The 26094-nt window shown below is 33.7% G+C and overlaps 1 protein-coding gene across 3 annotated transcripts in view; it reads right to left on the bottom strand.

Annotated features, from left to right (window-relative positions):
* TRPM7 (transient receptor potential cation channel subfamily M member 7) overlaps positions 1–26094 on the bottom strand; it is a 122136-nt gene that overhangs the window by 32995 nt on the left and 63047 nt on the right. For all 3 annotated transcript variants that reach the window (XM_030842838.2, XM_030842840.2, XM_060294268.1), the window contains exons 13-24: positions 25238–25291; positions 22541–22681; positions 22118–22252; positions 21252–21532; positions 19998–20226; positions 18756–18911; positions 18535–18678; positions 12317–12445; positions 10564–10842; positions 4485–4659; positions 2011–2137; positions 749–933 (exon numbers count right to left, since the gene is read on the bottom strand). In XM_030842838.2, the coding sequence (XP_030698698.1) occupies positions 749–933; positions 2011–2137; positions 4485–4659; positions 10564–10842; positions 12317–12445; positions 18535–18678; positions 18756–18911; positions 19998–20226; positions 21252–21532; positions 22118–22252; positions 22541–22681; positions 25238–25291 (2035 nt within the window). The remainder of the gene's footprint in view (positions 1–748; positions 934–2010; positions 2138–4484; positions 4660–10563; positions 10843–12316; positions 12446–18534; positions 18679–18755; positions 18912–19997; positions 20227–21251; positions 21533–22117; positions 22253–22540; positions 22682–25237; positions 25292–26094) is intronic.

Genomic DNA, 26094 nt, shown 5'->3' with positions numbered 1-26094 from the left:
TTCGCATACCCAGGTACAAGAATATAAGAACTGATTTGATAGAATAAAAAGCCACTGTAAAATTTTAGGCAGAGTTTATTATGTCTCACGTAGTATACAGAATGTACTAAAAGTGTTATTGTTTACACAGCAGTCAAAATGGTTTGTAGAACGGCAAGTGTTATGGTTTACACTAGCATTTTAACAAAACCGAATTGAGATGCCATACCAAAAAGGAAGTTTAATACTAAATTTACTTTTATAGATAAACATATTGCACTTTAAATTCTTTTATGTTTAGGCAAATTCAACAAAAGCCTTTACAATAACATTAACCAGTTAAGTCTTCTGAATAAAATTAATACTTAGCTTTCAGGGACTTCCCTGGTGGCACAATGGTTAAGAATCTGTCTGCCAACGCAGGGGACACAGGTTCGAGCCCTGGTCTGGGAAGATCCCACATGCCGCGGAGCAACTAAGCCCGTGCGCCACAACTACTGGGCCTGCACTCTAGAGGCCGCATGCCGAGAGCCTGTGCTCCACAACAAGAGAAGCCACCACAATGAGAAGCCCGCGCACCGCAACGAAGAGTAGCCCCACTTCACCGCAACTAGAGAAAGCCTGCGTGCAGCAACGAAGACCCAACGCAGCCAAAGATAAATAAATAAATAAATAAATAAATAAATGTATTTTAAAAAAATACTTAGCTTTCAGTGTGATACTGATAAGTGATAAAATAAAAACATTTGCCTTAATATATTTTACTTACTTGGTCCATCCGAAGTCTTGTCTTTTTTTCTTCTTTTACATATGCAGCAAAACAGAGAAACTATATGGCTGAGAATGATAAGTGGTGGAGGCAGAACTGGTTTCTCATGATAAGCCATAATAAAATGATAACGTTGGTACTTCCATACAATATTGGAAATTGCCTTCACTTGTAAATACACATTGCTTGAATAACAAAGAATAAAAATAAACAAACTTAGCTAATCACATTTTAAAATTTTAAATACTAAAATTTTATTGTAATTCTACTCTAAACAAGGATTCAAAGGAGTACTCCACCATAAACAAGACTAAAAGGTAAATGCGAAACCGGAAAAAAACACATGCAACAGTATAAGGCAAAGTTTGATACTGCTGAGGGTCTTAATTATAAACTCCCAGAAAAATAGGCAGAAAATATGATTTTAAGCTTTTTAAATTACATATAAATGACAAAAACAGAAGAAAATATTCAATCTGAGTAGTAACAAAATAAGTGCAAATAAAAGCAAGACTCTTATGTACTGTCAAATTAGCAACCATTAAAAAGATAATACCTACTGTTAGCAGAGATTTGGAGACACAAGGCCTATTTTGACTTAAATAGAAGAAGTCTGAAATATACATATATTGAATAGTTCTGCTTTTAGGAAAACACTCTAAGGAAATACATAAGGATTAATAAAAAATTTAACCACAATGTGGTTTTGGGGAACAAAAAATTATAAACAATCGAATGGAGCAATATAACATATTGGCTTAAAAATTACAGTCTATATCATGGAATACGAGGTAGTCATTAAAAAACTGGAGACGGATATTTATTAATGTAGGATAATATTCATGTTTTGCTTAGTTAAAAACAGTATACAAAATATAAGAAAATTATTTTTAAAAAGAAAAAGTGGTTCATATATATAAAAAGGATGTATACCAAAATACTAAGAATGGGATTACTGAAGAATTTTCTATTTGCCTTTCTGTTTTGTATACTGCATGTGTATTCCCTGGCCACCTTGTAATAAATACAAAATAAAGATTAAATTTATAAAAGAACTGTATGTTGAAAGATAGAGTCTCAAATTTAGAATTAATTTGATTTTGAAAATGCATGCTTTCTTATTTGTAATTTTCAAAAATAATTTTTAGTAGTTTAAGCCTCAATAAAATCTTTATATACTTTAAATTTTGTATAGTTCCTTCAAAAAGAGAACTATATATTAAATGATCTCATTACAATAAGCAACCAAATAAAATTCTTACTTGAAAAATGCAATAAGAAGATTGACCATAATGATATACTGTACAAAGAGGTAGACTGCTTGAAGAAATGGAGTCAACCATGTCCCAGGACCACAGATTTCAGTGATAGTGGAATCCTTTGCACAAACTTGAGAAAGAAAAAAAAAAAAATTAAAACAGTAATTTACCAGTTACTGCTTCTAGTCAATATTTGTGTACGTTTGTTTGAAGGAAGTTTTGATTATGTACGTATCTGTTTCACAGATTCTAGCAAAAGCTTCTGGGCAGGCAGCCATACAAACACCAACTTAACAGTATTCCAAAAGAGAAGAATTTTGTAAAGGATGTGGGTACTATTCTACGACTCTACTCCATACAAGGAAGTATATATTTCTGTATTATGTCTACCCTCCAAGGTAGGGTTTAGCCAGAGGAGCATTAAGAAGAATAAAACTCCCAGATTCAGCCACACATTTCTATAAGAAAAATAACTGAACCAGAAAAGAGTATGATAAACTCATAGTAAATCTACAAACATAATGATTACTGACTTTAGCTTATTATGCCACAAAGGAGGGTTGAAGGAATGGTTAAAGTGCCTCTTAAATATACAATGATTAGATTTGAATTCCTTGCATTTCATTGCCTCCATCTGGAATGTTTCTGAAGCCATAACACAGCTGAATTAAGGAAGGGAAGAGCTTTAATACCCACCAGAGTTACGAGGAATAAAGTAAAATAAATTCAAGTAGGGCAAGGATTTGAATTAAATAGTCTTGAATTAGTGACAAGTTTTATACAAATATTTATAATACACTTAGCACCTGGTGTTTTGTAAGCATTTAAAAAATATACATCATTGAAATTCTCATCATGGCTGTATCATTCCTTTCACATAAAATGGTTTTACGGGCAAACTGATGCATAAGGTCCTTTCACTCCTAAAAAAAATTTTTTTTTTTTTTTTTGCGGTACGCGGGCCTCTCACTGTTGTGGCCTCTCCCGTTGCAGAGCACAGGATCCGGAAGCGCAGGCTCAGCGGCCATGGCTCACGGGCGCAGCCGCTCTGCGGCATGTGGGATCTTCCCGGACCAGGGCACGAACCCGTGTCCCCTGCATCAGCAGGCGGACTCTCAACCACTGCGCCACCAGGGAAGCCCCTAAAAAATTTTATGAATCTATTTCCACTCTATTCAGATTAGTTTGATGAAGCAAATACCCAAGAAAGAGAATGCAGGAGAGTAAAAAACTATATCCAATGCTGTATAACTAAACTAGAGCCACATAAGAAAAAGCAGACAATAAAAACCTGGAAATGACACTAAACAGGAAGCCATTAAACACAAAATTTTACCAGGCTGGTAAAAACCTCACTGTTTTAACCAACATCTCATAACAACTGATGACTACTATGTGACCATCCCCTGATCTAATCACCTATAAATAGGTGGGTAAGGAGCAACACAGAATGGGGGTGATGGAGGAGTAAAGTAAGATGGGTGAGAGAGAGCAAGAGAGAACATGAGCAAACTAACAAAATAAAGATTCTATAACTCAATGTGAAGGTCAGAAGAACATCCTTGAAAGTTGGCAGTATCAACTATGTCCACAAGTTATCTAGCCTTTTTAACTAAAACAACAGAATAGCTTTATGAAGAGAATGTATTCAGAGTTGAATTTTACAATTCAAGAATATACAATCCGGGCTTCCCTGGTGGCGCAGTGGTTGAGAGTCCGCCTGCCGATGCAGGGGTCACGGGTTCGTGCCCCAGTCCGGGAAGATCCCACATGCCTCAGAGCAGCTGGGCCCATGAGCCATGGCCACTGAGCCTGCGTGTCCAGAGCCTGTGCTCTGCAACGGGAGAGGCCACAACAGTGAGAGGCCCGCATACCGCAAAAAAAAAAAAAAAAAAAAAAAGAGTATATACAATCCAACTAATCAGTGTAATTCCGTTACCCTTGCCCTGGACAGGTAGACTGAAGCCAATCTGAGCTAATGAGATTAAAAAATAGGTTCAATAGAAGGCATCTGGGAAAGGGACTTTTTCCCCTGAAGAGAACCAATGGAAAACAGTGTCTCTTTCCTCCTGTTGCTTGTGACAGAGTCTTACAATTGTAAAGGAAAACCTGTATGAATCAGACACTTATTATAGAGGACTGGGATGAAAAAGAATGTGTCCTTAGCATGAATTAACCAGTCCCAAAGACCACAGACCACTCTACCTCTGAACTTTCTGTTATGTGAGCTAATGTATGTCCTTATTGTGTAAGCCAGTTTAGGCCAGATTCCATTATTTGCAGCTAAAAAAAATTCTGAAATACTTTTTTTTCAATTAATTTTTGTTATGTTTCTTCTGGGATTAACTAATGTATCATGGGAGGACTTAGGCTAGTTAACAGTTTGATTTGTGAAAATCTGTAATATTACTATAATGCAATTTTGACTTTGAAATATGAAATAACCAAAAGATATATCTGTACACATAAATCCTTACCATCAATTTCATATGCATAAACTTCACCAAAAATCATCCAGTATGGATGAAAAACTATGTCTTTAGCAAGAGTCCAAGATGGTGCTTCGCGAGGATAAAGTATTGCCTTTCTGGGAACACCAAAACTAAGTAATACAAGAGCCATAATCACTACAATGTAGAACATATTGGCCACCTGTTAAAAAATGAACACTGTTAAAATACATGGGAATTTAAACACAAAGACAATTCTTCATCTTAAAAAACAGTTTCTAATGTTCCAACAGATAACTTGAATCTTTGAGTTTCTTTTTATTCCTAGCCATTAGCATTCAAGAAACCTCATCACTACATAAAACTTAACATCCAGGAAATTATGTAAAAACTGATCTGAACATCAGGTAAGTCATAGGCATCTTCTACATAATGAACCATATCACAGGCTCAAACTGGAGTCTGCCTATCTCATGTCCATGAAGATTTTAAAGAAGTAAAGACATAAGGGGCAGATTCAGGGAAACAATTTCCATGAGAGTTCTTTCCTAAAACTGTTCTGTTCTTATACAGGAGGTGCAGACTATCTTTTCTACCTTCCTTTGATAGTATCTTTTGCCCACTTCACAAAAGAAAGGCATTCTTCTCACCCATCGTGAACCCTACCATGGTGCCTTGTCTCCTGGGCTGTGAAAACCTCCTAGGAGGTAAATAAAACAACAAACTGAATTATCAGTATGGGTGTTGAAAAAATTAGTGATACCCGTATCTGGTTAACAAATTCTTTTGCAAGTCACGTAGTTTGCAATTCTTTAATTTCAACAAAATTGAAAAAGAGCCTAACTGAACTATCACATAATAAATCATTAAAAAACAATTTTTATTACTAAATCACAATGTGAATTTTGACATCATTACTCAGGAATTCAAAGAATTAAGTGAAATGCTATAATGAAACTTCAATTTCTATCCACTTATTTATGTGTACAAGTGTTCAGCACTTACATCTAAGAAAGTGAATGTAGTGTCACTCTGGTAATATGTAATAATATTCATCCACAAATAATAATCTAAGGGGAAAATCCCATGGAGATCAAGAGACTACATTTACAATAAATCTGTACTTTAATCTACTATGAACTAACAATAATTGCAGTAATAAATCTATCTAAAAGAAATTACTAAGACATTTTCATATGTTTTGAACAAGTATATAGTGAGAGTAGAAATGGAAGGCAGGACTGTGAAAAGTAAAGAGGACAGTAAGTCTACACTAGATGGAGAAATTATAAAATATTTATTTATAAATAATCATTTAGTCTTGATCCTTTACCTTTAAAATTGTTAGATCTGCCAATAAATTTTTTTAAAATTAAGTTAGAGTTGAGTCCCTGTGACTTACAATAAAAAAATCCCATACACCGCCCAAGATTCAGTTTTTTTCTTTGTAAAATGGTTAAATAATGCCTTATTTGACCACTTAAGAGAACTACTAAAAGAATATATGTTTTCAATAAACAAAATCTTGGGATAAAAGATTTTTTAAAGGCAAATAATTCATCAAAACATTACTTGCGGCATTTGCTGTAATTTGGAATCCAAATTAAATAAAGAAAAAGCCCAACTCAAAAGTTCAAATCAAAACCCAAACCTGAAATATTCTAAATTTATTCAAGGTCTGTTGGCTGATGATTCAGAGTTCTCTGGATTTCATACCTTTCGCATAAAGCCTATTTGACAATCTTCCTTATATTTGATCTAAATTTAACTAATTAAAATATCTGAATATTCCATTTCTTATATCTAAAATGAGGGTTCCTAGCTTGAATGTATAGGTATATGGAGTGAGTAGGACGAGTTCAGCATTTACCATGTAATTTTCATCAGTCTGATCTCTATTAAAGATGTCAAATGTGAAGATTTCTTCTACTTTAATCTTTCATATCTTTATGAAAGATATGAAGCTGTTTTCTCTGATTAGAAATTCCCTGCTCAGGAAAAATTCCTACCTATTTTCTAAACTTTTTTCAAATACCATGTTCCTTGTGAAAGCTTTGTCTTCACAAAACAGCTTATCATATCTTTCTCTATCTGCTCACATGCTTGTCTTATATACTAGACTGTGAATTCCATGAGGATCTGGACCACGTCTTATTCATCTTTGTAGTCTCAGCTTAGTATAATGCATAACATAACAGATACCCAATGATTAAAAAATGTTAAGTTACTCTAGGAATCTACTACATACTATAAAATCATCTCCTTTATTCATTAAAGCTATACTTTAATGAAGGATTTCTTATACTTTGCAGCATCTACTTTAAGCAGATAATTAGAACATTAACCATCTGAGAGTAATGAAGGAGGTAGAAAGGGAAGATGGCACTAGGAGAAAAGAGATAATGATATGATAAATAAATGGTTGACAAGGGGAAAGACATAATCCTGGTGGAGGGTGGTTCTAAAGAAGATCAAAGGTAAAGAAGAAAATGAAATATATATTTCAGCTCCCTATAATTGGGATGGGAGAACCGGTGGGAGTGTTGGGAGTACATTAGAGGTAAGATTCAGATGGAAATCCAGACAGCTCCACTCTCTCTTGGCTTCCTTACTTTTCCCATCTCCATCTGTTATTAAGATTGTTCACTTTTATACTTCCTGCACCTTCCATTTACTGTATATCACCATTAAATTAACCCAATAACACTAAGTCACTAAATAATCTGGTAGACAATGAGAGCTAGAGTGGTTTTTTGCCCTAAAACTTTAGGCTAAAACCAGTTCCTCCCCCAAAACCTTAACTCCCCTAACTTTTCCTGGAAATATCACTACTTCATGAAAGAATGCAAAATGGATAATAAGTACTTCTTTGATGTGACAAATAATAAACCAGTAATTCTTAACTGGGGAGAGTAGGATACACTCTCCTAGAGGGAAAATGTGTAGTGCGGAAAATCAAGTATAATAATGAAACTCTGTATTCAAAAAATGTAAAAATTTTGTCTTCATGATGCAAAGCAATGCTGATAATCCTGTGAGCTAGTGGGGTTACTTAAAAGATAAATTTAATCTAGAAGACCAATTTTAAAAAGAACTGAGAAACAGCATACACATAATGAGCCCATTTCGATAAAACTATTATATACATTTATTCGTGTGAAGTTTGACACAAATAAACACACGTATTCATATATATGTCTTGAAGGATGGAAAGGTATACATCAAACTGTTAATATTGGATGTCTCTGGAGGGTAGTTTGTCTGCACTTGCTAAAATTTTCTGCAATGAATAGTAATTTTAGAATAAGGAAAGAAAAGTTACGTTCACAAAAGCAACAGAAGCATAATAGAGTTTGCCTTTTTCAACTTAAAACCGGAAGTAATTTATGGCAGGAGTAGGCCCAAATTTATGGTAGGAGTAGGCCCAGTACATTTTAGATTTTTTCAGCTCAGTGCATAAAATACTGCACATTAAACCTGACATCTGTATTTTAAAAACAAAACCTGCCAGTTGGTTAAGCCTATGGGAAAGAGCAAAATATTGGGCATATTATATCAGGAAAAGATTAGATGTTCTGGATATAAATTTTAAAAACAGTCTGGGTCAGTAAAGATAGGAGGAAAGAGATACCTAAAGATATAAACCACTGACGGTATTTGTTTAGTTAGCATTATCTTGCAAAGTGCATTAATAAGGGACAAGATTAGTGTGGTGGGTTGGAACTGAGCATGAGGAACCCTTGTGAGACTTCTTCAGACTGCCCCACTGGTTGAAAATCATCATAATGAACAATCTGACTAGCTGCTTTCAATATCCATACACTGAAAAGTCACTCCAAGATGATAAGGAAAGACAGAGAAATGTCAACCTACTTCTTTTATGGTAAAGAAAAATCAAAAATTGGCGGGAAAACTCTTCAATGGTTTCCCCTATATTTTTCTTCTCTAAAGTCCTAGTTTTCAATGTTCTATATACTCCAAGCTACTACGCCCTGTCTAACCAATTTGCTAACAAACTATACCTCATCACAAAAAAATTTCCAGTCAGTCTGTTCCTTTTTACTCCCATCTCTCTCAAGCTTTTGAAGAATGGCTCAGATTCCACTGCTTTAACAAAAACCTCCACAAATTTCTCTCTTTCCATGAATCCCTATATCCCCTACTCATTAACTTAATCAATAAACCACATTGATAGTTTTACTAATATCTCATATAATTTCCTAAAATACTTTATGTAGGATAGGCTCCTCAAGCTAGATTATGTAACTGTTAAAAATAACTAGAGGACTGATAAAGTCAAAAAAGAGAAATGTGGTTTCACAAAGTTCAGGGACAATATCCTAATAACCAATCTGCACTGTCTTGCGTAACAGTGAAAATATAATAAACATTAAAAACTACTTGGTGAACAATTACAGTTTTTTAATTTATAATCTGCTGCTAAGGATATAAAAATAAGAGAAAAAAATCTTAACTACCAACCTATGAAAATACAATTAATGTTCAGTATTTTTATGTTGTTTTTTTCCTACTTGAAATGGCTTATCCACCCAACCAACAAATATTTACTAAGGAGGAATCTACTAAAGTGATAAGTATTGAGATACTAGAGATATAAAGGTGACCAACACCAGACAAGGTTTCTACTCCAAGGAATTTAAAGTCTAGAGGAGAATATAAATAATACAATAAGAATGTAGTTTAAAATACAGTTAGACACAGATAAATATTCTGAAGGGAAAAACATGGGTCCCATAAAATTATACAGCAAATAAACTTGATCTAGTTGAAAAAGATCAAAAAAGCTTCCCTGAAAAAAAACATGCTGAAGCCAAGATCTGGAGGACAAAACTAAGTTAATTAATGAAAAAAGCTAAGGATATGAGTGTAGATGAGGGTGATCATTTTACACAGAAAGAACATGAGCTATTCTTGGTTCTCTGATAGGGGCTGTGTTAAAGGAAAAAGATAAAGGTTTGTGTGACTAGAACACAAATAAGAGGTCAAAAATGGTAAGAGGTGAGACTTAAGAAAGCAAGGAAGATGTTACTACTGGAGGAAACTAGGTAAAGAGTACACAGAATCGTTCTGTATTATTTCTTACAACTGCATGTTAATCTGTAACTATCTCAAAATTTAAAGGGAGGGAGGGAGAGAAGAAGGGAAGGAGGGAGGAAGAAAGGAAGGAAAGCAACAGTCAAATTGGACAAGGCTTATGGGTTTCATTATTAAGTACACTGATTTCTAGCAGTAATGCAAAATCATTAAAAGATGTTTTTAAGAAGGAGAACTGACATATACAGATTTGCATTTTGAAATATTACTCTGGCTATAATATAGATTGAAGACAGGCCAGAGTGCTTGTGAGTAAACAGATTACTATACTACTGCCAGTGCCAGATGATGACAGATTGGGTTTAGGGTAGTGGCAGTAAAGATGAAAAGAAACTCATAGATTGGAGCTGGCAAGTTCATATTTTTCAAATAGCCCTAGCAAGTAACATTTAAAAATTAAAGTATTTCAAGAGAAAACAAATAAAATAAGGTTTCCTAACTTTATCCCCTCAAATATTTTCTTCAAAAGTTAATATCCTGGGCTTTCCTGGTGGCACAGTGGCTAAGAATCCACCTGCCAATGCAGGGGACACAGGTTCGAGCCCTGGTCCGGGAAGATCCCACATGACATGGAGCAACGAAGCCTGTGAGCGACAACTACTAAGCCTGCACTCTAGAGCCCGTAAGCCACAACCACTGAGCCCACATGCCACAACTACTGAAGCCCATGCACCTGGAGTCCATGCTCTGCAACAGGAGAAGCCACCGCAATGAGAAGCCCGCACATCACAACAAAGGGTAGCCCCCGCTCACTGCAACTAGAGAAAGACCACGCGCAGCAACAAAGACCCAACTCAGCCAAAAACAAATAAATAAATAAATTTTTAAAAAAGCTAATATCCTTAGGAATGGGTCTATTTGCAATATGAGGCAAATAAACATGAACTATCATTCTCTGGTTCAAGTAAAACTATATTAATAACATATTTTTATGATTTTAAGAAAAAATATCAATAAACCCATGAGTATTGTCAGACACCTCTCAACTTACCATTTTTCCAATCATCATTACATAAGGTCCTGCCTGTTGATTTACAGCTAGAAAATCTAGCAAACGCACATACCAAAATATTATGTTAAGACAGTAAATTAATCTTCCAGCCACAAAAACATGATTATCATATGCATTCTCAAAGTTCCATTTTGCTCCAAATCTTAGTCCAAATCCAATGAAGAAAGAAATTATGGCAATTGTATCACTGATATTGAAGTAATCACTAAACCACACTTTAATCTTCTGGCTTATTTTTCCAGCTTCAGACATAAAGATCTACAGGTTTAAAAAAAAAAAAAAAAAAGGTTTCATCACTTTCTTCCTATTAAAACATATACCAGAATTCAATTATACTGTCAGAGCAGAATTTTATATATCATTTAATATTTCAAAGTATTTTGACTGTCTTGGCATTTGATCACCAAAACAATTCAATAAGATATCAAAGGCAGATACTTCTTATCCTCATTCTCTATACATAGGGGGAAAAAAGGTAAAAAAAAGACCCACAAATAAATGACCTGCTCAACCAAGGTCATCCAACTAAGACACTGAAAATCCTGGATTAGAACACAATTCTCTAGACTTGGAATGTGAGATACCTATCAAAAGTTGTTTTATTTTTCACTGAAACAACACTAGGATATCCAGGTAGGATCTTCCAAAGGTGCCTTATTTGCAGAAAGTAAACAACTCAATGGTTTAAGTAGCTATACTTAGCTCTTTAATATAAAAAATATTTTAAATTTTTTGTGGGGAATGGTAATACATTTAGAGCTTCAAAATCATAGTGTATCAAAAGTAAATACTGAAAAGTCTCCCTTCCACTCTTCAACCCAGCCAACTAATTCTCCTTCCCACTAGAGGCAATCACTTTTATTACTATCTAATAAATCCTTGCAGAACTGTTTTATGAATAAAAAAATTATATGCAACTTGCTTTCACAATTTAACAACTTAATTTCTTCACACATGTTAGTAAAACAACAGATTTCATAAACATATGGGCTGTGGCACTCAAAGGCATTTAAAATGCATAAGCTATTAAATTCCTATTATACCTAAGTGGGAGGGAAGTAAAATGCCTTCTATTTTTGCAATTTCGTGTACTCTCTAAATGTAGAGACATGAAATAATTCATATGTATTTAAATAACTGTGTTATAAAACAACATTTATATAGGTACTAGATTAAACAGAAAGTATAAAACTTTTTTAAAAACCTTTTTTTCCAAAATCAGGATATTAGAAAATTTACAATTTTAAACTGAAAACTCTGATAGACATAGGGATCTAAATCTAAATGATAATTCAATGGGCAATACAGTACACTTTAGAGCAGTACAACCTAAGAGCAAAGTAAGAATATACTTATAATTTATCTACCTTATTGGCTATATGTATATTTAATACTTTTTGAGAATGGCAAAGAACACAAATATGAATGTTGAGGAAGTAAGACAAAAACAAATCTATTTTTTGAGACAAATCATTATCTTTGTAATTGTGACAAAGTTAACCACACAATCTCTATTCTTTGGCCATCACTTTTAGAACAGCAAAACCAAACAATCTATATACTTCAATAACATCACCTACTGGGTGATATAGGTGGGTATATGAATATACTCACCTACATCATGGTTATGTGTGTGGGTATGAATAACATATACCCACACACATAACCAAAACAAAACGTAACACCCTCCATATATACACTAAGTTATTGGTAGGAAAAACTAAAGACATACCTCACGGACTTTCTCAATAGCATAGGTAAAAATATAAGCAATAACAATCCATTCTTGAACTGAAGGTAATTGTTCCATTTGTACAAGAACGACAAATGTATAAAGCATCAGAAATCCTAAGTATGCCAACTAATAAAAAAAGAAAATACAAGATATGAATAAAATTTATTATAAAATACAATTTCTTTACTATGAAAATTTCCAAGCATACACAAAAAAAGAGACGAAATGAGCCCCTGTGAAGTATCTCCCAGCTTCAATCATTAAAAAAGTTTCGGAAGTAACTCTTCTTCCATGCAGACATTTCATTTATCAATCAACCATTTATAAATGGTCCCCAGGGTAAAAGTGTGTTATTCTAGACTTTAGTTGACTTTTTAGTACTTCTCATAGGAAGAATTTTATAATACCAGGTTTATGTTCTCAGTATAGTCCACATAATTCCACTTAACTTATATTATACCTCAAGTATCATACTATAGAACTTCATCACCATCAAGAAACACATAATATGTGGCTCCTCCTTCCCCCAACCAAGTAGTGTTCCTAAGAAAGACAACTGGTATTGGATTAGCCAAACAGTTCCTTTGGTTTTTAAGTAAAAATAAAAGACACATTTTTCATTTTCACCAAGAACTTTATTGAACAACGTAGTCACCCTTTTGTTCCACTACCTTCTGCCATTTTTCAGGCAACTTCATAATTCCATCTTCCCAAAATTTTTGTATTTTTGAGCAAAGAACTGTTCCAGATGCCTTTTACAGTCTCCAGGGAATGGACATTTCTTCCATTAAGAGAAGTTTGCAAAGGCCAAAATAAATGGAAATCTGAATGTGCATGTCTGGTGAATACGACGGATGAATGAGAACTACTCAGCCAAGCCATAAGAGTTCTTGCCTGGTCATCAAAGAAACATGTGGTCTTGTGGTATCCTGATGGAAGATTATGCATTTTCTGTTGACTAATTCCAGAAGCTTTTCATTGAGTGCTGCTTTCAGTTGGTCTAACTGGGAGCAGTACTTGTTGGAATTAATTGTTTGGTTTTCTGTAAGGAGCCCATAATAGAGGACTCCCTTCCAATCCCACCATATACACAACATCGCCTTCTCTGGATGAAGACCAGCCTTTGGTGTGGTTGGTGGTGGTTCATTTCACTTGCCCCATGATCTTTTCCAGTCCACATTATTGTACAGTATCCAGTTTTCATTGCCTGTCACATTTTAAAAACGGAATATTTTCGTTACATTTAAGTAGGGAATCGCATGCAGAAATACGGTCAAGAAGATTTTTTCCACTTATGTGGAATCCAAACATCAAAGTGATTAACATAACCAAGCTGGTGCAAATGATTTTCAACGCTTGATTTGGATATTTTGAATATGTCGGCTATCTCCCATGTGGTATAACGTTGATTGTTCTCGATGTCTTGATTTGATCATTATCAACTTCAACTGTCTACCTGACCACGGAGCACCGTCCAGCGAGAAATCTCCAGCATGAAACTTCGCAAACCACTTCTGACATATTCAATCAGTCACAGCACCTTCTCCATACACTGCACAAATCTTTTTTTGCATTTCAGTTGTTTTTATCTTTCTTGAAACAATAAAACATAATATGCTGAAAATGTTGTTTTCTTCCGTCTTCAATATTAAAACGGCTACACAAAAATTCACCAATTTTGATAAGCTTTTTTTAAATGCACGCTGATATGACAGCTGTCACAATACAGCCTAACAAAATTGTTTTGAATGAAGTTGAAGACAACTAAGTGCTACTACAGCCATCTTACAGAAAAGACCCAACGAATTTTTTGGCCAACCCAATATTTTCTTAGCTCCCAATCACTGAGGTTGAATCCCAAGAAATGTAAACAAATATGGAAAACATTCTCCCTAGGTAAGAGAACATCCCACCTTTGAGACTCTTAACAAGAAAGGTTATAAGGAGATGATAAGGAACAATATATAATAACATTTGAAGAGTCATTTCATTTCAGAGGAAAACCCAGACTCTCTGACCCTTGAACAATTGTGGCTGAGAATTCTCTCATCGTTTTCCTTGCCTCTATCAGTTTTAAAATAAGCCATATCTTTGATTTGAACTATGGTGGAGTAGAGAAGTAAACTGCAATATGCAAAGAAAGAAGAAAGAAATTCCTAGAGCCACCTGAATTGTCCATTTTTAAATAGTTGTTCATACGAATGCAAACATATGAAACCTATGTTATTTCCATTAGTGGAGACAGAATTTGGGGATTATATTAGGTAATTCAGATTTACAATTTCAACATCTGAACAAGATGGAGCAAGAAAATTTTCGTATTGGGAAGGAAGCGTAATGAATTAGTCTCAGGTTAATGGGTATGTGTGTAGGTGAGAAAGCAATGGTTGAAGGAACAAATTCTCAAATGTTCATATTAGCATAAAGTTAACAGAGAACTAACATTTGCATACTTTGGCAATTCAAAAAAAGCCTGATAATGATGAAAATGAAACACAACAAACATGACAACAAAAACCAAAAACAACTTAAAAGTTTTCCTGGGGAGTAAAAACTCATTCACTCGGCCCCTGGAAAAAAGTAGGCACCAATCTCATGTGTTTCTCAGATGGAGTCCATTCCTCTATGGACATGTATGCTCTTTAACCTGGTAGTAAAATTTGTTCTTCCACTGGCAAGGGAAAAACCAATTATGTGACAGATAACCAAACATGTACTATGATTAAAGAAATAAGCTATCATACCACTGAAAAATAAAACTATATGAATAATCTAGATTACTTTTCACCATCAACTAACACTGCAGAAAGGTTTATTTCCAAAATTTTAACATTATCTGCAAAATCCAAAAGCACGAAGAAATTATAATTGTGTATCAGAGAACGTACTATTCTTTTAAGTGGAAAATGGATTTCCAGTGACCTAAGTTATATCAAGATTAGTATGGACTCTAAACCAAAGGTACCCTTAAAGCCTATCTTTTAAAAACATTTTGCTGGCTCTGCGGGGACCTGGGCTCCAGCTCCATTCCGGGCGGGGGGTGGGGGGCAGTGAGGGTGGGGCCGCTCCGCCCTCAGTCACTTGGGGGAGAGTGCAGAATGCATGGCCCCACCCCTAGAGGGTTCCTGGAGGGGGTGCCCCAAGCCGGGGGTGGGGGGCGGGCACCCACTGCGGCCACAGCCCCAGCCAAATAATACCTAAATGTTGGAGTTTGGAGCAGAGAAAGGTTTACTGCAGGGCAATGCAAGAAGACTGGTGGCTCATGCCCCCAAAAACCCAAACTCCTGAAAGGGTTTCAGCAAAGCATTTTTAAAGGCCAGGAGCTGGTTATTCCTGAGACAAAGGATGAGAGAAATTGGCCTTTTCAGCATTTCAAAGTCAACTATGAAAGTTCGGCTTGTGGGTAGGAGCTGGTGAGGGAGATGTGCTGACACCTTTGAAGGTATATTCTCAAGATGCTGATGTGTTTCTTCAACATAATATTGATGAAAAAACAACCCAGAGCAGGAGGAAGAACAGGAGGAAATGGCAGCTTCTCAGGGACTGCTGACATTCCAAGTTGTGGCCATAGATTTCTCTCAAGAGGAATGGGAATGACTGGACTTTGATCAATGGGAATTGTACAGGGACAGATGTTAGAGAGCTATAGGGATCTGGTCACCTTTTTGGAGCAAAAAAAGGATCTCTAGGATGTAAAGGAAATGGAGAAAGTAGCCACATACCCAACTATGTCTTCTTACGACACCCAGATTTTGATGACCACAAAGTAGGCACGGAAGATTTATTCCAAAAAATGCTGCTGGGAAAACATGAAAGTTGTCGACTTGGAAATTTAAACTGCAATAAACTGTGTATGGTCTTAACCAAGAGCTCTATTTTTCAATAACTACAACAGCATTTATAATGGAACAACAAGCTATCCCTGCATTGAATCAGACAATAACTTTGACCAAGACTCAAGTCTTATGAAACATCAGGGCACTGAATTTTCAGAAAACCATTCTAAAAGTAATAAATACAGGAATGTCTTTTATCAAAGCTCAAATATTACTACATATAAGAGGATTCATATTGGAGAGAAGACTTACAAATGTAGTGAATGTGATAAAGGTTTTAATCAGTCTTCAACATCAACTTACTCAACATCAGAGTATTCATACTAGAGAGGAATATTACAAGTGTAATAAATGTAGGAAAGTCTTTAATCAATCATTAAATCTAAGTAGACAAAGGAAAATTCATACTGGAGGGAAACTTTATAAATGTAAAGACTGTGGAAAAGCCTTCAAATGGTGCTCAAAATGTACTCAACATCAGAGAATTCATACTGGGGAGAAACTATACAAATGTAAAGAATGTGGCAAAGCCTTTACCCAGGGCTCAAATCTTAAGCAGCATCAGATAATTCACACTGCAGAGAAGACTTACAAAAGTACAGAATGTGGCAGTACCTTTAATCAGCATTCATATCTTATTCAGCAGAGATCTCATACTGGAAAGAAACCTTACAAATGTAGCAAATGTGGCAAAGCCTTTAACTGGCTCTCAAAAACATCAGAAAATAACAGTAGAAAAAGTAGAAAAAAACCATAATAGCAAAAAACATACAAATGTAGAGAATGTGACAAAGCCTTCAACCAGACCTGTTACCTCGCTCAACATCAGAGAATCCATAGTGGAGAGAAACCCTACAAATGTAATAAGTGATGAAAGACATCAGTCCTAAATGTATACTTCAGAAAACACCTGAAGAGTTCACAGTGGAAAGAAACTTGAATGATGAAAAAAATGTGAAAGTACTTAATCAAAAATCAAATCTAAACAAATATCAGAATACATAGTAGAAAACATTAAAGTCAGTAACTTTTCTGGCATTACTCTACTTGAGAATATTACAGAAAATAATCTAAAGTTAAAACACTTATAAAATTTGTTTGTGGTATTGATCACAGGATCACAGGGAATGATGTGTGGGCAGGTGTAATTATTATCAGCATCTTTTTTATACTGGCATTATTTGAGATTATTTGAAAATAATATTAGGTAGGAATCATTTATTTTTACTACTCCATGGATGTTTAAAGAGCCTGTAATGTAAAATGTACAATGAAAATCTAAATGGAGATGACATCTGTCATTGATTTAAATCATTCCTATAGATCACCATTAGTTAAGTGTTCAGGGAATCATTCTTTGTATTAAAGACAGAGGATCACTGTAAATTTTAAATAGTTGTGACCATTTGCTTTTAGGATAAAAGGATGTTAATTCATTAAAATCTTGATAAACATTCATTAAATCAACAGAAAGTCATGAATATAAGTTGGCATATTTGAAACAAATACATCTTCATCAATAACTAAGAAAAATACAGGTAACCCTTCCATAAGAAGTTATAAAATTACTGTACATCCATGTTTACTAAATAACTAGGCTTCTTTGTGTAAATCAAAAAAATCACAATTCTCAGATCATTCTATCCAAAGAACAAGAATTCTTCTGAATTACTGTAATCTGTATTTTGATAGAGAATCATAGTTGGATTGTTAAAGGTTTATTTAGACCATGTAGGAACTTAGTACGTTAACTAATAAAACTGAATGGTTTTTAATGTGGTAAAAACAATTTTTGCTCAATTTTAAAATATACCATGTTACTAATTCAAAAAGATACATGCACCCCAATGTTCATAGCAGCATTATTTACAATTGCTAAGATATGGAAGCAACCTAAGTGTCCATCAACAGATGAATGGACAAAGATGTGGTAAATATATACAATGGAATATTACTAAGCCATAAAAAAGAATGAAGTTTTGCCATTTGCAGCAACATGGATGGACTTGGAGGGTATTATCTTAAGTGAAGTCAGACAGAGAAAGACAAGTATTGTATGATATCACTTATACGTGGAATCTTAAAAATACAACAAACTAGTGAATATAACAAAAAAGAAGCAGACTCACAGATATAGAGAACAAACTAGTAGTTACCAGTGGGGAGAGGGAAGGGGGGGAGGGGCAATATAAAGGTAGGGGATTAAGAAGTACAAGCTATTAGGTATAAAATAAGCTACAAGGATATATTGTACAACATGGGGACTATAGCCAATATTTTATAATTTTATAAATGGAGTATAACCTTTAAAATTGTGAATCACTATATTATACACTGTAACATATAGTATCAATTATACTTCAATAAAAAAAATCATACCGTGTTAAACCAGAATTTTACAATTGGTGCATGATAAAAGGCATAAAACTTCCGTGTGATTGGAAGCTTTTTTGATTTTATTTGTATCTCCAATTCATTCTTCCCTTCATTCCTGTCCAATATTCTTACTTCTTTAAATACTTCCTAAAATAAAAAGAACATTTATTGTACATTTATTCACAACAAATTTATATTTACTTTAAATTTTTTCTCCTCCTTACCATGGGAATCTCTTCTGTTATGTTTTGAAAGTTGTTCTCACTATCTTCCATTGTCATTTGATGAGCATCTTGAGATTGTGGAATATGAGACATTTCAGCCTTAGTTTTATATTCTAACATTAATATGGCAGGTGGAACTAAAATGCTTAGTATGACCTAAAAATTTTAGAAACACAAAAGTTTACATTTTAAAATTAATGGCCTTCAAGAATATAATAAAGGCAATAAAAAGGTATACAATCTCCTGATTATTAGTTAGCCATTTTTCCCCTGGTGGTGCAGGGAAAAAAAACTTCATTTTACTTATATATAAAGAGGCCAGGTTGAATTGTTTTAAAGAGTAACAAAACATTTGAGTATTATGATATAAGGGTATAGAAAAGATTTAATAATTATTATACACTTGTCCTGTTAAAAAATCAGGTTACAATTTGTTCAGAAAATACATTTTTGTCTAAATAAAATGTAAGCCTTATGAAGTTAATATGTGCTTAATTTTATCCTAAATCTCTCTGCAAGTGTTCCATGTCACAACGTGATTACTCAGCTTGTGCCTCTATAAACAAAAAGGTTTATTTCCAAAATTTTATGTATTACCTGCAAAATCCTCAAGCACAAAGAAATTATAATTGTGTGTCAGGGTTTCTATTATAATTGTATATCAGGGTTAATCCTTCACCATTATTTTTAGTATATGATCAGTATTTATTATCCACTTACAATGATCAGTGATTAAACTACTTGCCTGATTTCTGCCTTCTATATTTCTATACCTTTTTTCAGACATAAAATAACAAAAAGGAAAGTTTAAAGTAAAATCTCTCACTAATGAAACTGAAAGTACCAGACAACATTTTACCCCAATTTTTAACCATAAAAACCGAGCAGATCCAATATACTTCAAGCAAATTAAAAGTAACAGATTATTAAGTTAGTAGATAGGTCCTGAATTTTAGAATTTGGGAATCATCTTTTCATAAAGCAACAACTTTTTTTTCATGGCTGCTATAAATGCCAATACTCCCATTTGTTGCTCTCATGCTCCTGGCTCAGACTGGGGAAACAATCACTATACACCACACCTGAAAAGGATTCAGAGTGAAGACTAAGAGGGATAAAATGCCAACACCGCAACCCCTACCACCCTCACAAATCAAGGCATTTTACTATACAGCTGAGCTAATTCCTCTGTTCTTTTTTATCTAATCACACACTTTATATTAAATTATTTCTAAGGCATACCTTGTACCAGGAATTTTTCCTCATATTCAGCCTTCCCATCCACATATCAGATAACAACATTTGTGTACAGGTGTGGGCTACAAAAGGTCTAAGTCTTGAAGAAACTGCTAACTTAAGACAGGTGGAATTACTCCAATTTTTCAGTTCGTAAGTGAGCAATTTCATAGCCATGGTTTCATCTTGTCTGAAGGATTGTTCTAATAATTCAACTGCCAGTTGACCAAAATCACTATCAAAAGATAAAAGCCAAAACATATTCAGATCACCAAATTGCAGTTTTAAACCATTATCCTTAAGTCATTCATAACATGTTCCAGTTTTTAGTATTTTCACACACACACTTAGGGAAATGTGAGGCATCAGAATCATAGTAGCCCTACGTTTTCAGATATCCACTACTATGTGAAAATCACAAAATATTAAAATATGCCACATTAGGAACAAGACTGAAAATGTGACTCCGGAGCACTTTCCCCTGGTCCTAGAAATAAACCTATAGACTCACAGGAAACCAAAACTGACAATATTCAGATGCTCTGTTCAGAAAGTCTCTATATAATATTTCAAACACAGAAGAGGGTTGGTACCCAGTAGAGAGGAAGAATAATGTGAATAGGGACTAACCTAATATGAAGAACATCTTAATCTTAAATCCCTGGTAACATGATCACAGGATCTCTATTTGAGTTATTTCCAGTAACAACTCTTACTCTCTTCCAAAGACAGCCCATTTTTGGGGAAGGTGGTCCTATTCTCTATTATAAAGCTTCCTACAAACTACCTTTCTAGCTTAATATTCTATTACTCCCCTAAGTAGACTGTAAAACTTGTGAACTATTTTATTCTTCTACGTATGTAGTCCCACCAGCTGAAATGCCCTTCCAGCTGAATTAAATTTATTTCCTTAGACTACAGCTCAAACCTCACTTTCTTCCTTTCCCCACCACTTCAAATGGAACTTTTCCTAATCTAATTGCTATTATGTACAACTAATTATTAAACTGATTTCTGGCATTTCTTCTTTCTTGTTGAGATATTTAACTCTTGAACTGCAAACAATATACATGCCTAGGCAGCAAAGTTTCTTTTTGAGTTTTTAAAAAAAAAACTTAAAACATTTAGAAAGTGGGTTTCTCTTAATTTTTCCAGTAAAATTATAATATGTAACCTAATTAGTGCATGGCACTATAATCTCCACTTAAACCCCCTCCATTTTGTATTTTAAAATGTTTCAAATGATAAAATGTAACTTACTTGGAATATTGTTTCAATTCCTCTGAAGTATCATCTACGAGGTCACTCTGCTTTGCTTCATATGCCATTGAACGATAGATCTTACAGGCAACTAATGCTTTAGCCATTGATTCTTCACCATGCTGCCACAAAAAACGGGCCATGACCTGCCTCTTCATAAGGCAAGCCCAAATTAGCAGTTCATTAAGTGGATAAGGAAAGCGCTTGGTTTCTGGATCATCAATATCTACAATTTCATCTTTGGTTCTTTTCTTCTTTCCTTCTTCCACAGCTGTATCAATCTTTAAGAGAAAATAAATGTTATAAGGCTCATCAAAATAAGGCCATAAGACATTCATGTGAGAATTTTAATAAAATACCCTTTATTATTCAATTTCATACAGCTGCACAAATCAAAATAGCATAAATTTTACACACTTGATTTTTATTATAGCTATTCATTTTATAGAAATGTCATTTCCAAAAAAATGTCTTTGCAACGAAGTTTTCCAGGATTAAAGAAAGGGCCTAAATATTTCAACTAATATCCAATAAAACACAGTATTAATGAAAGGAAAGTTTGGATAACACCTCTGTCTTGCATGTTGTTAATCAAGTAAATATGGAATAAAAGGAGGCAGTTAAGCAATAATCAAAGCATCTAAAAATTCTGGTCATTATCATAGTTAAATACTAAAAAATAACAGAATCATTAACAATGAATATCTTTTGGCATATAGGAAAATGAAGAATCAAGGATATAATACCATATCTAAAAACAAAAGATAATTCTTACTAAAACAAGTAGTTTTTTGCTTCATAATACTAAGTAATTTAGAAAGAACAAAATGTGAAAGCCAGAAAGGGTAATATTTAAACAAATATACCTTTGGTCGGTAGGGCTGTGCTGTTTTAATGAAATGATTATGTCTCATTTTTTCCTTTTTATCTGCTCTATTGCCAAAAGATTCCTGACTCTTTCGCAATTGAGGAGTGCTGCTGGAGGTATTTCTGCCAGACCTCTGAAAACAAAAGCTTATTAGATTTTATAGATTTAAATATGCTGTTATGCTATAAAAAAATCAGTTTTTACTCATGGATGTATATATAAATATGTGTACGCACACCAAAAAAAATATATAGTTTCTTCAGGATTTCAATTACAAAATATTTCTAAGTACTCTTAGTTTAAAATCTCATATTTTTAAGGCAATCCCACTTTTACCATTCTAAGTAATTTTTAACTTTTAAAGTGTGTAAGTTCATCTTAAAGCACATCTATAGACTTCCCCCAAATATTAATTACATACCCGATTATTTCCACCAAGACTATTATATATTAATCGAAAACGTTTCCGAGTGTAGGTGCATCTATAGGTTCCTCCCATAAGATATTCAATAACAAGTCCTATATCAATTAGAGTGATCTTATATCCTGGAGGAAGATTCCCCTGAAAACAAAGCATTAGTTTTAAAAAGACAAAATAGTATTTCTCAATATTTCCATGCCATGCCTAGAAATGTGCCTACTACTCTCCAAAATAACAAATGTTTACTTGTTACAGGAAGCTGGAGTTGCCAGCAGCTAACTTTACAGAAGAAGGGAGTGATTTGTTTCTGTTTCCTTTTGTAAGAAGAGAGATTCTGAAGTTTTGAAGTCCCAACGGTGTGGCTCAGGACAGGAGTATGGCTTACAACAGGAAGATAATTCGATCTCTCCACTGTACTAATACTTCACACACACAGGCAAAGAAACCTCTAAGTGCCAAGTATGCTGTTTCGCCGTGGCACATAAGTTGCATTTTCCTGCATAAATAATGCTATAAATGTTTCCTGAAGGGCCCATTAATACTTATAAATATTTTTAACCAAAATTATATTGGCCATATTGTAGATTACACGTTTTTATAGCGTTGACTAGAATTCAACTGCCGCCTATAACATTGTTCAGAGATAAAAATTCATTTTCCCAGGGTATCAATTTACAAATGAACTTTTGGAACATAATCCATTTGTGAGTTTGGAAAGACAGTTTCAGAATGAATTATTGGTTAAAGGGTTTAATCATCAGATGAGTTATATATGTTAACCAATTCTGCCCTCTTACACCATCCATCACCATTCTTTTCATTTCCCTAATTATAACTTCATGAACTTAGTACTTTTTAAAATGCTTATACTTTTTATATTTTGGCTGCATCTGTGAAGTTTCTAATTTCTAGATACCTATATTCTTTAGATCGCTAATTTAAAAACTAATCAAAAAACATATTTTCACCTTAAATACAAGATTTTTGTTTTTATTTCATCTTAAGCAATCTCAAAATATGCTCTATGATTAAGGATGTCAGGTATGATAGATATTTTAGTTTTATTTTTTTTTAAATCTGACAAATACCCTTATGTTATGAATTCACTTGTATGGGAAATACTTAATTTAAGGAAAATAATGTGAGTTATCTAAAAAAAAGATAAGCAATTTCTCAAGCTATACAAATAACTCTTAGAAAACTCATTAATTTGAATTAGAAAATATTCAATTACTGCTTTTACGTCAGGATTTTTCACTTATGCAAGTAGAAAAACTGGGCTTATTATTATAGCCATCAATGTAAAAGAAGTTAACATATAACAAATCTCCTATGTGAGGTTCCCAGAATTAATAACTATAGTTCTGCTAAACCACATAAGTAAATCATAATGCAAATGTGTTTAAGAAATCCCTGGACTGAAGGTCTCCCTCATTATTCAAGCTTTCTGGGAAGAAAAAAAAAAAAAAGAAAGCTTTAGTTACTTAAACAAAACAAACAAAAATTAATGTGAACTGTCCAGAATAGGAAAATCCACAGAGATAGAAAAGAATTAACAGTTGCTTAGGGCGGGCTCAGAGGCAAGGAGTAGACAAGTAGCAGGAATGGGGAGAGACTGCTAATGGGTATGAAGTTACTTTGGGGGGTACTGTAAATACTCTAAAATTGTGGTGACGGTGGCACTACCCTAAATATAGAAAGTCACTGAACTATATATACACTTCACATGGATGAATGTTATGGTATGTGAAATACATTTCAATAAAGCTACAAAGAAAAGCACATGGAAAAAAATAAAAAAAATTTTAAGTATGACAAAGTCTAAGTTCTTTCTATGAAATGTTAGTTTAGTATTAAACATATTACAAAACACAGAAAATGACATTTCTATCAAGTTTTCCATTTTTTAATAGTATACCCACACTTAATGGCAAGTAAAACATTTGAATGAAGAATTCTAGAAGGAAAGCATTTCAGTTCAGAAACTTTAAAAATAATTCAGTTAACTAAATATGAGTACTTTTTCATCAAGGGAAATAAAACTATTGGATATCAATAGTTTAAATTGTTATAATTTTTAAATAAGCGTTTAAAACTATTAATTCACAGAGAATTCAGTAGAAAAGAAGAGGAATATCAGTGTATCAAATTTAGTCACCACAGAATGGCTTCAGACCATATGAGAGCCTTATATATGAAATCACTACCAATACTGAATATAAAAGAAGGGGGAAGAGGGAGAGAGACAGAGATGGTGGCGGGGGGCGGGAGAAAGACATACACAGAAAGAAAGACAGAACATTTACAGCCTTTTTATTGGCAAAATCTGCCATTGAAGATCACCAATCTGTGTTTCTCTCAATGTCCTTTACATGCCCAGGGAACAAATTTCTTCTTAACACAGACAAAGAAGACCTTCCTTTATGAACAAATGAGCATTAAGAAATTCATCATACTGTATCCTGGATGACTAGAAGCTCAGATTTTAATTTCATAAACTTTCCTTTCTCTTGATTTCTGATACATTATGCTCTTTACTCCTGTATTACTACAAATTTATCCCTTATTTTAATCTCGATCTAAAAAAAGTCACTTTATTGCTAATTTTAAGATGCACTGAAATGCTTTCTAGAAACAGATGAAGTATAAATGACTTTTTTAAAATAACATTTTTCGAAAACAAAAATAATCTTTTACCTGTTTGACATCTCGAACAAGATGAAATAGCATTGGATTAGTTGGGCCTTGTTTCTTTAAGGAGAAAATAATTAGAGCAAACTATTATTTTTCTTCTAAAATAACTTAAACAACTTCCTTTTTGTTACAGGACTTTTGTTCTTACACAAATTATATTGTTTTTGAGTTATACAAGTTCTGTTCATAAAATGGAACAAAGAAAAAGATGTAACTATTTCACGTTGTCATATTTACCTTTAACAAGATATATAATTTCTTATGCTCTTACATTTTTACTTATGCAAAACACAAAAGCTTTTCTTTTCTAAAAGTCATGCAAACATTGCAAGCTTCACAATTATATGTTAAATTTAATTTATATTTCATTGATAATGGAGGCATACATTCTCTTTCCTCTTGTTAAAATGTCTGTACCTGTTTCTGCCACTAATCATCAAGCTGTAGCAATACATTAAATATTTTGGGTAACAAACTTTTAACATTTATATAGGCCATCTTTTCCCTATTATCTTAATTCTATTTAAATATAATATTACAGTAGACTAATGACAAGTTTCATTTTTACATTAATCTTATTTTGATGGTATCCTGTATTTTGAAAAAATACCCAGGAGTATATGTTCCCCCATCAAAACTGAGATAAATGGGCCAAAAAGATATTCTTCTAAACTTTTTGGACAGTGCTCTGACCTATATGAAATTTACTGCAATTGATTCTATGTAGCACAAATCAAGAGAATTATTGTCAATACTTTAAATCTATTGTTTAAAAGAAATACCAAATGAGATTTTTCTCCCACCACTGTGTTACTGTTAATTTTTATGAGGTCATTGTAGTAATCAATTCAATGTACTTC

Source organism: Globicephala melas, chromosome 2 (genome assembly GCF_963455315.2).
Source record: "Globicephala melas chromosome 2, mGloMel1.2, whole genome shotgun sequence".
NCBI lineage: Eukaryota > Metazoa > Chordata > Mammalia > Artiodactyla > Delphinidae > Globicephala > Globicephala melas.
The sequence above is the reverse complement of the archived record's forward strand: the minus strand, read 5'-3'. Positions and strand labels throughout refer to the sequence as shown.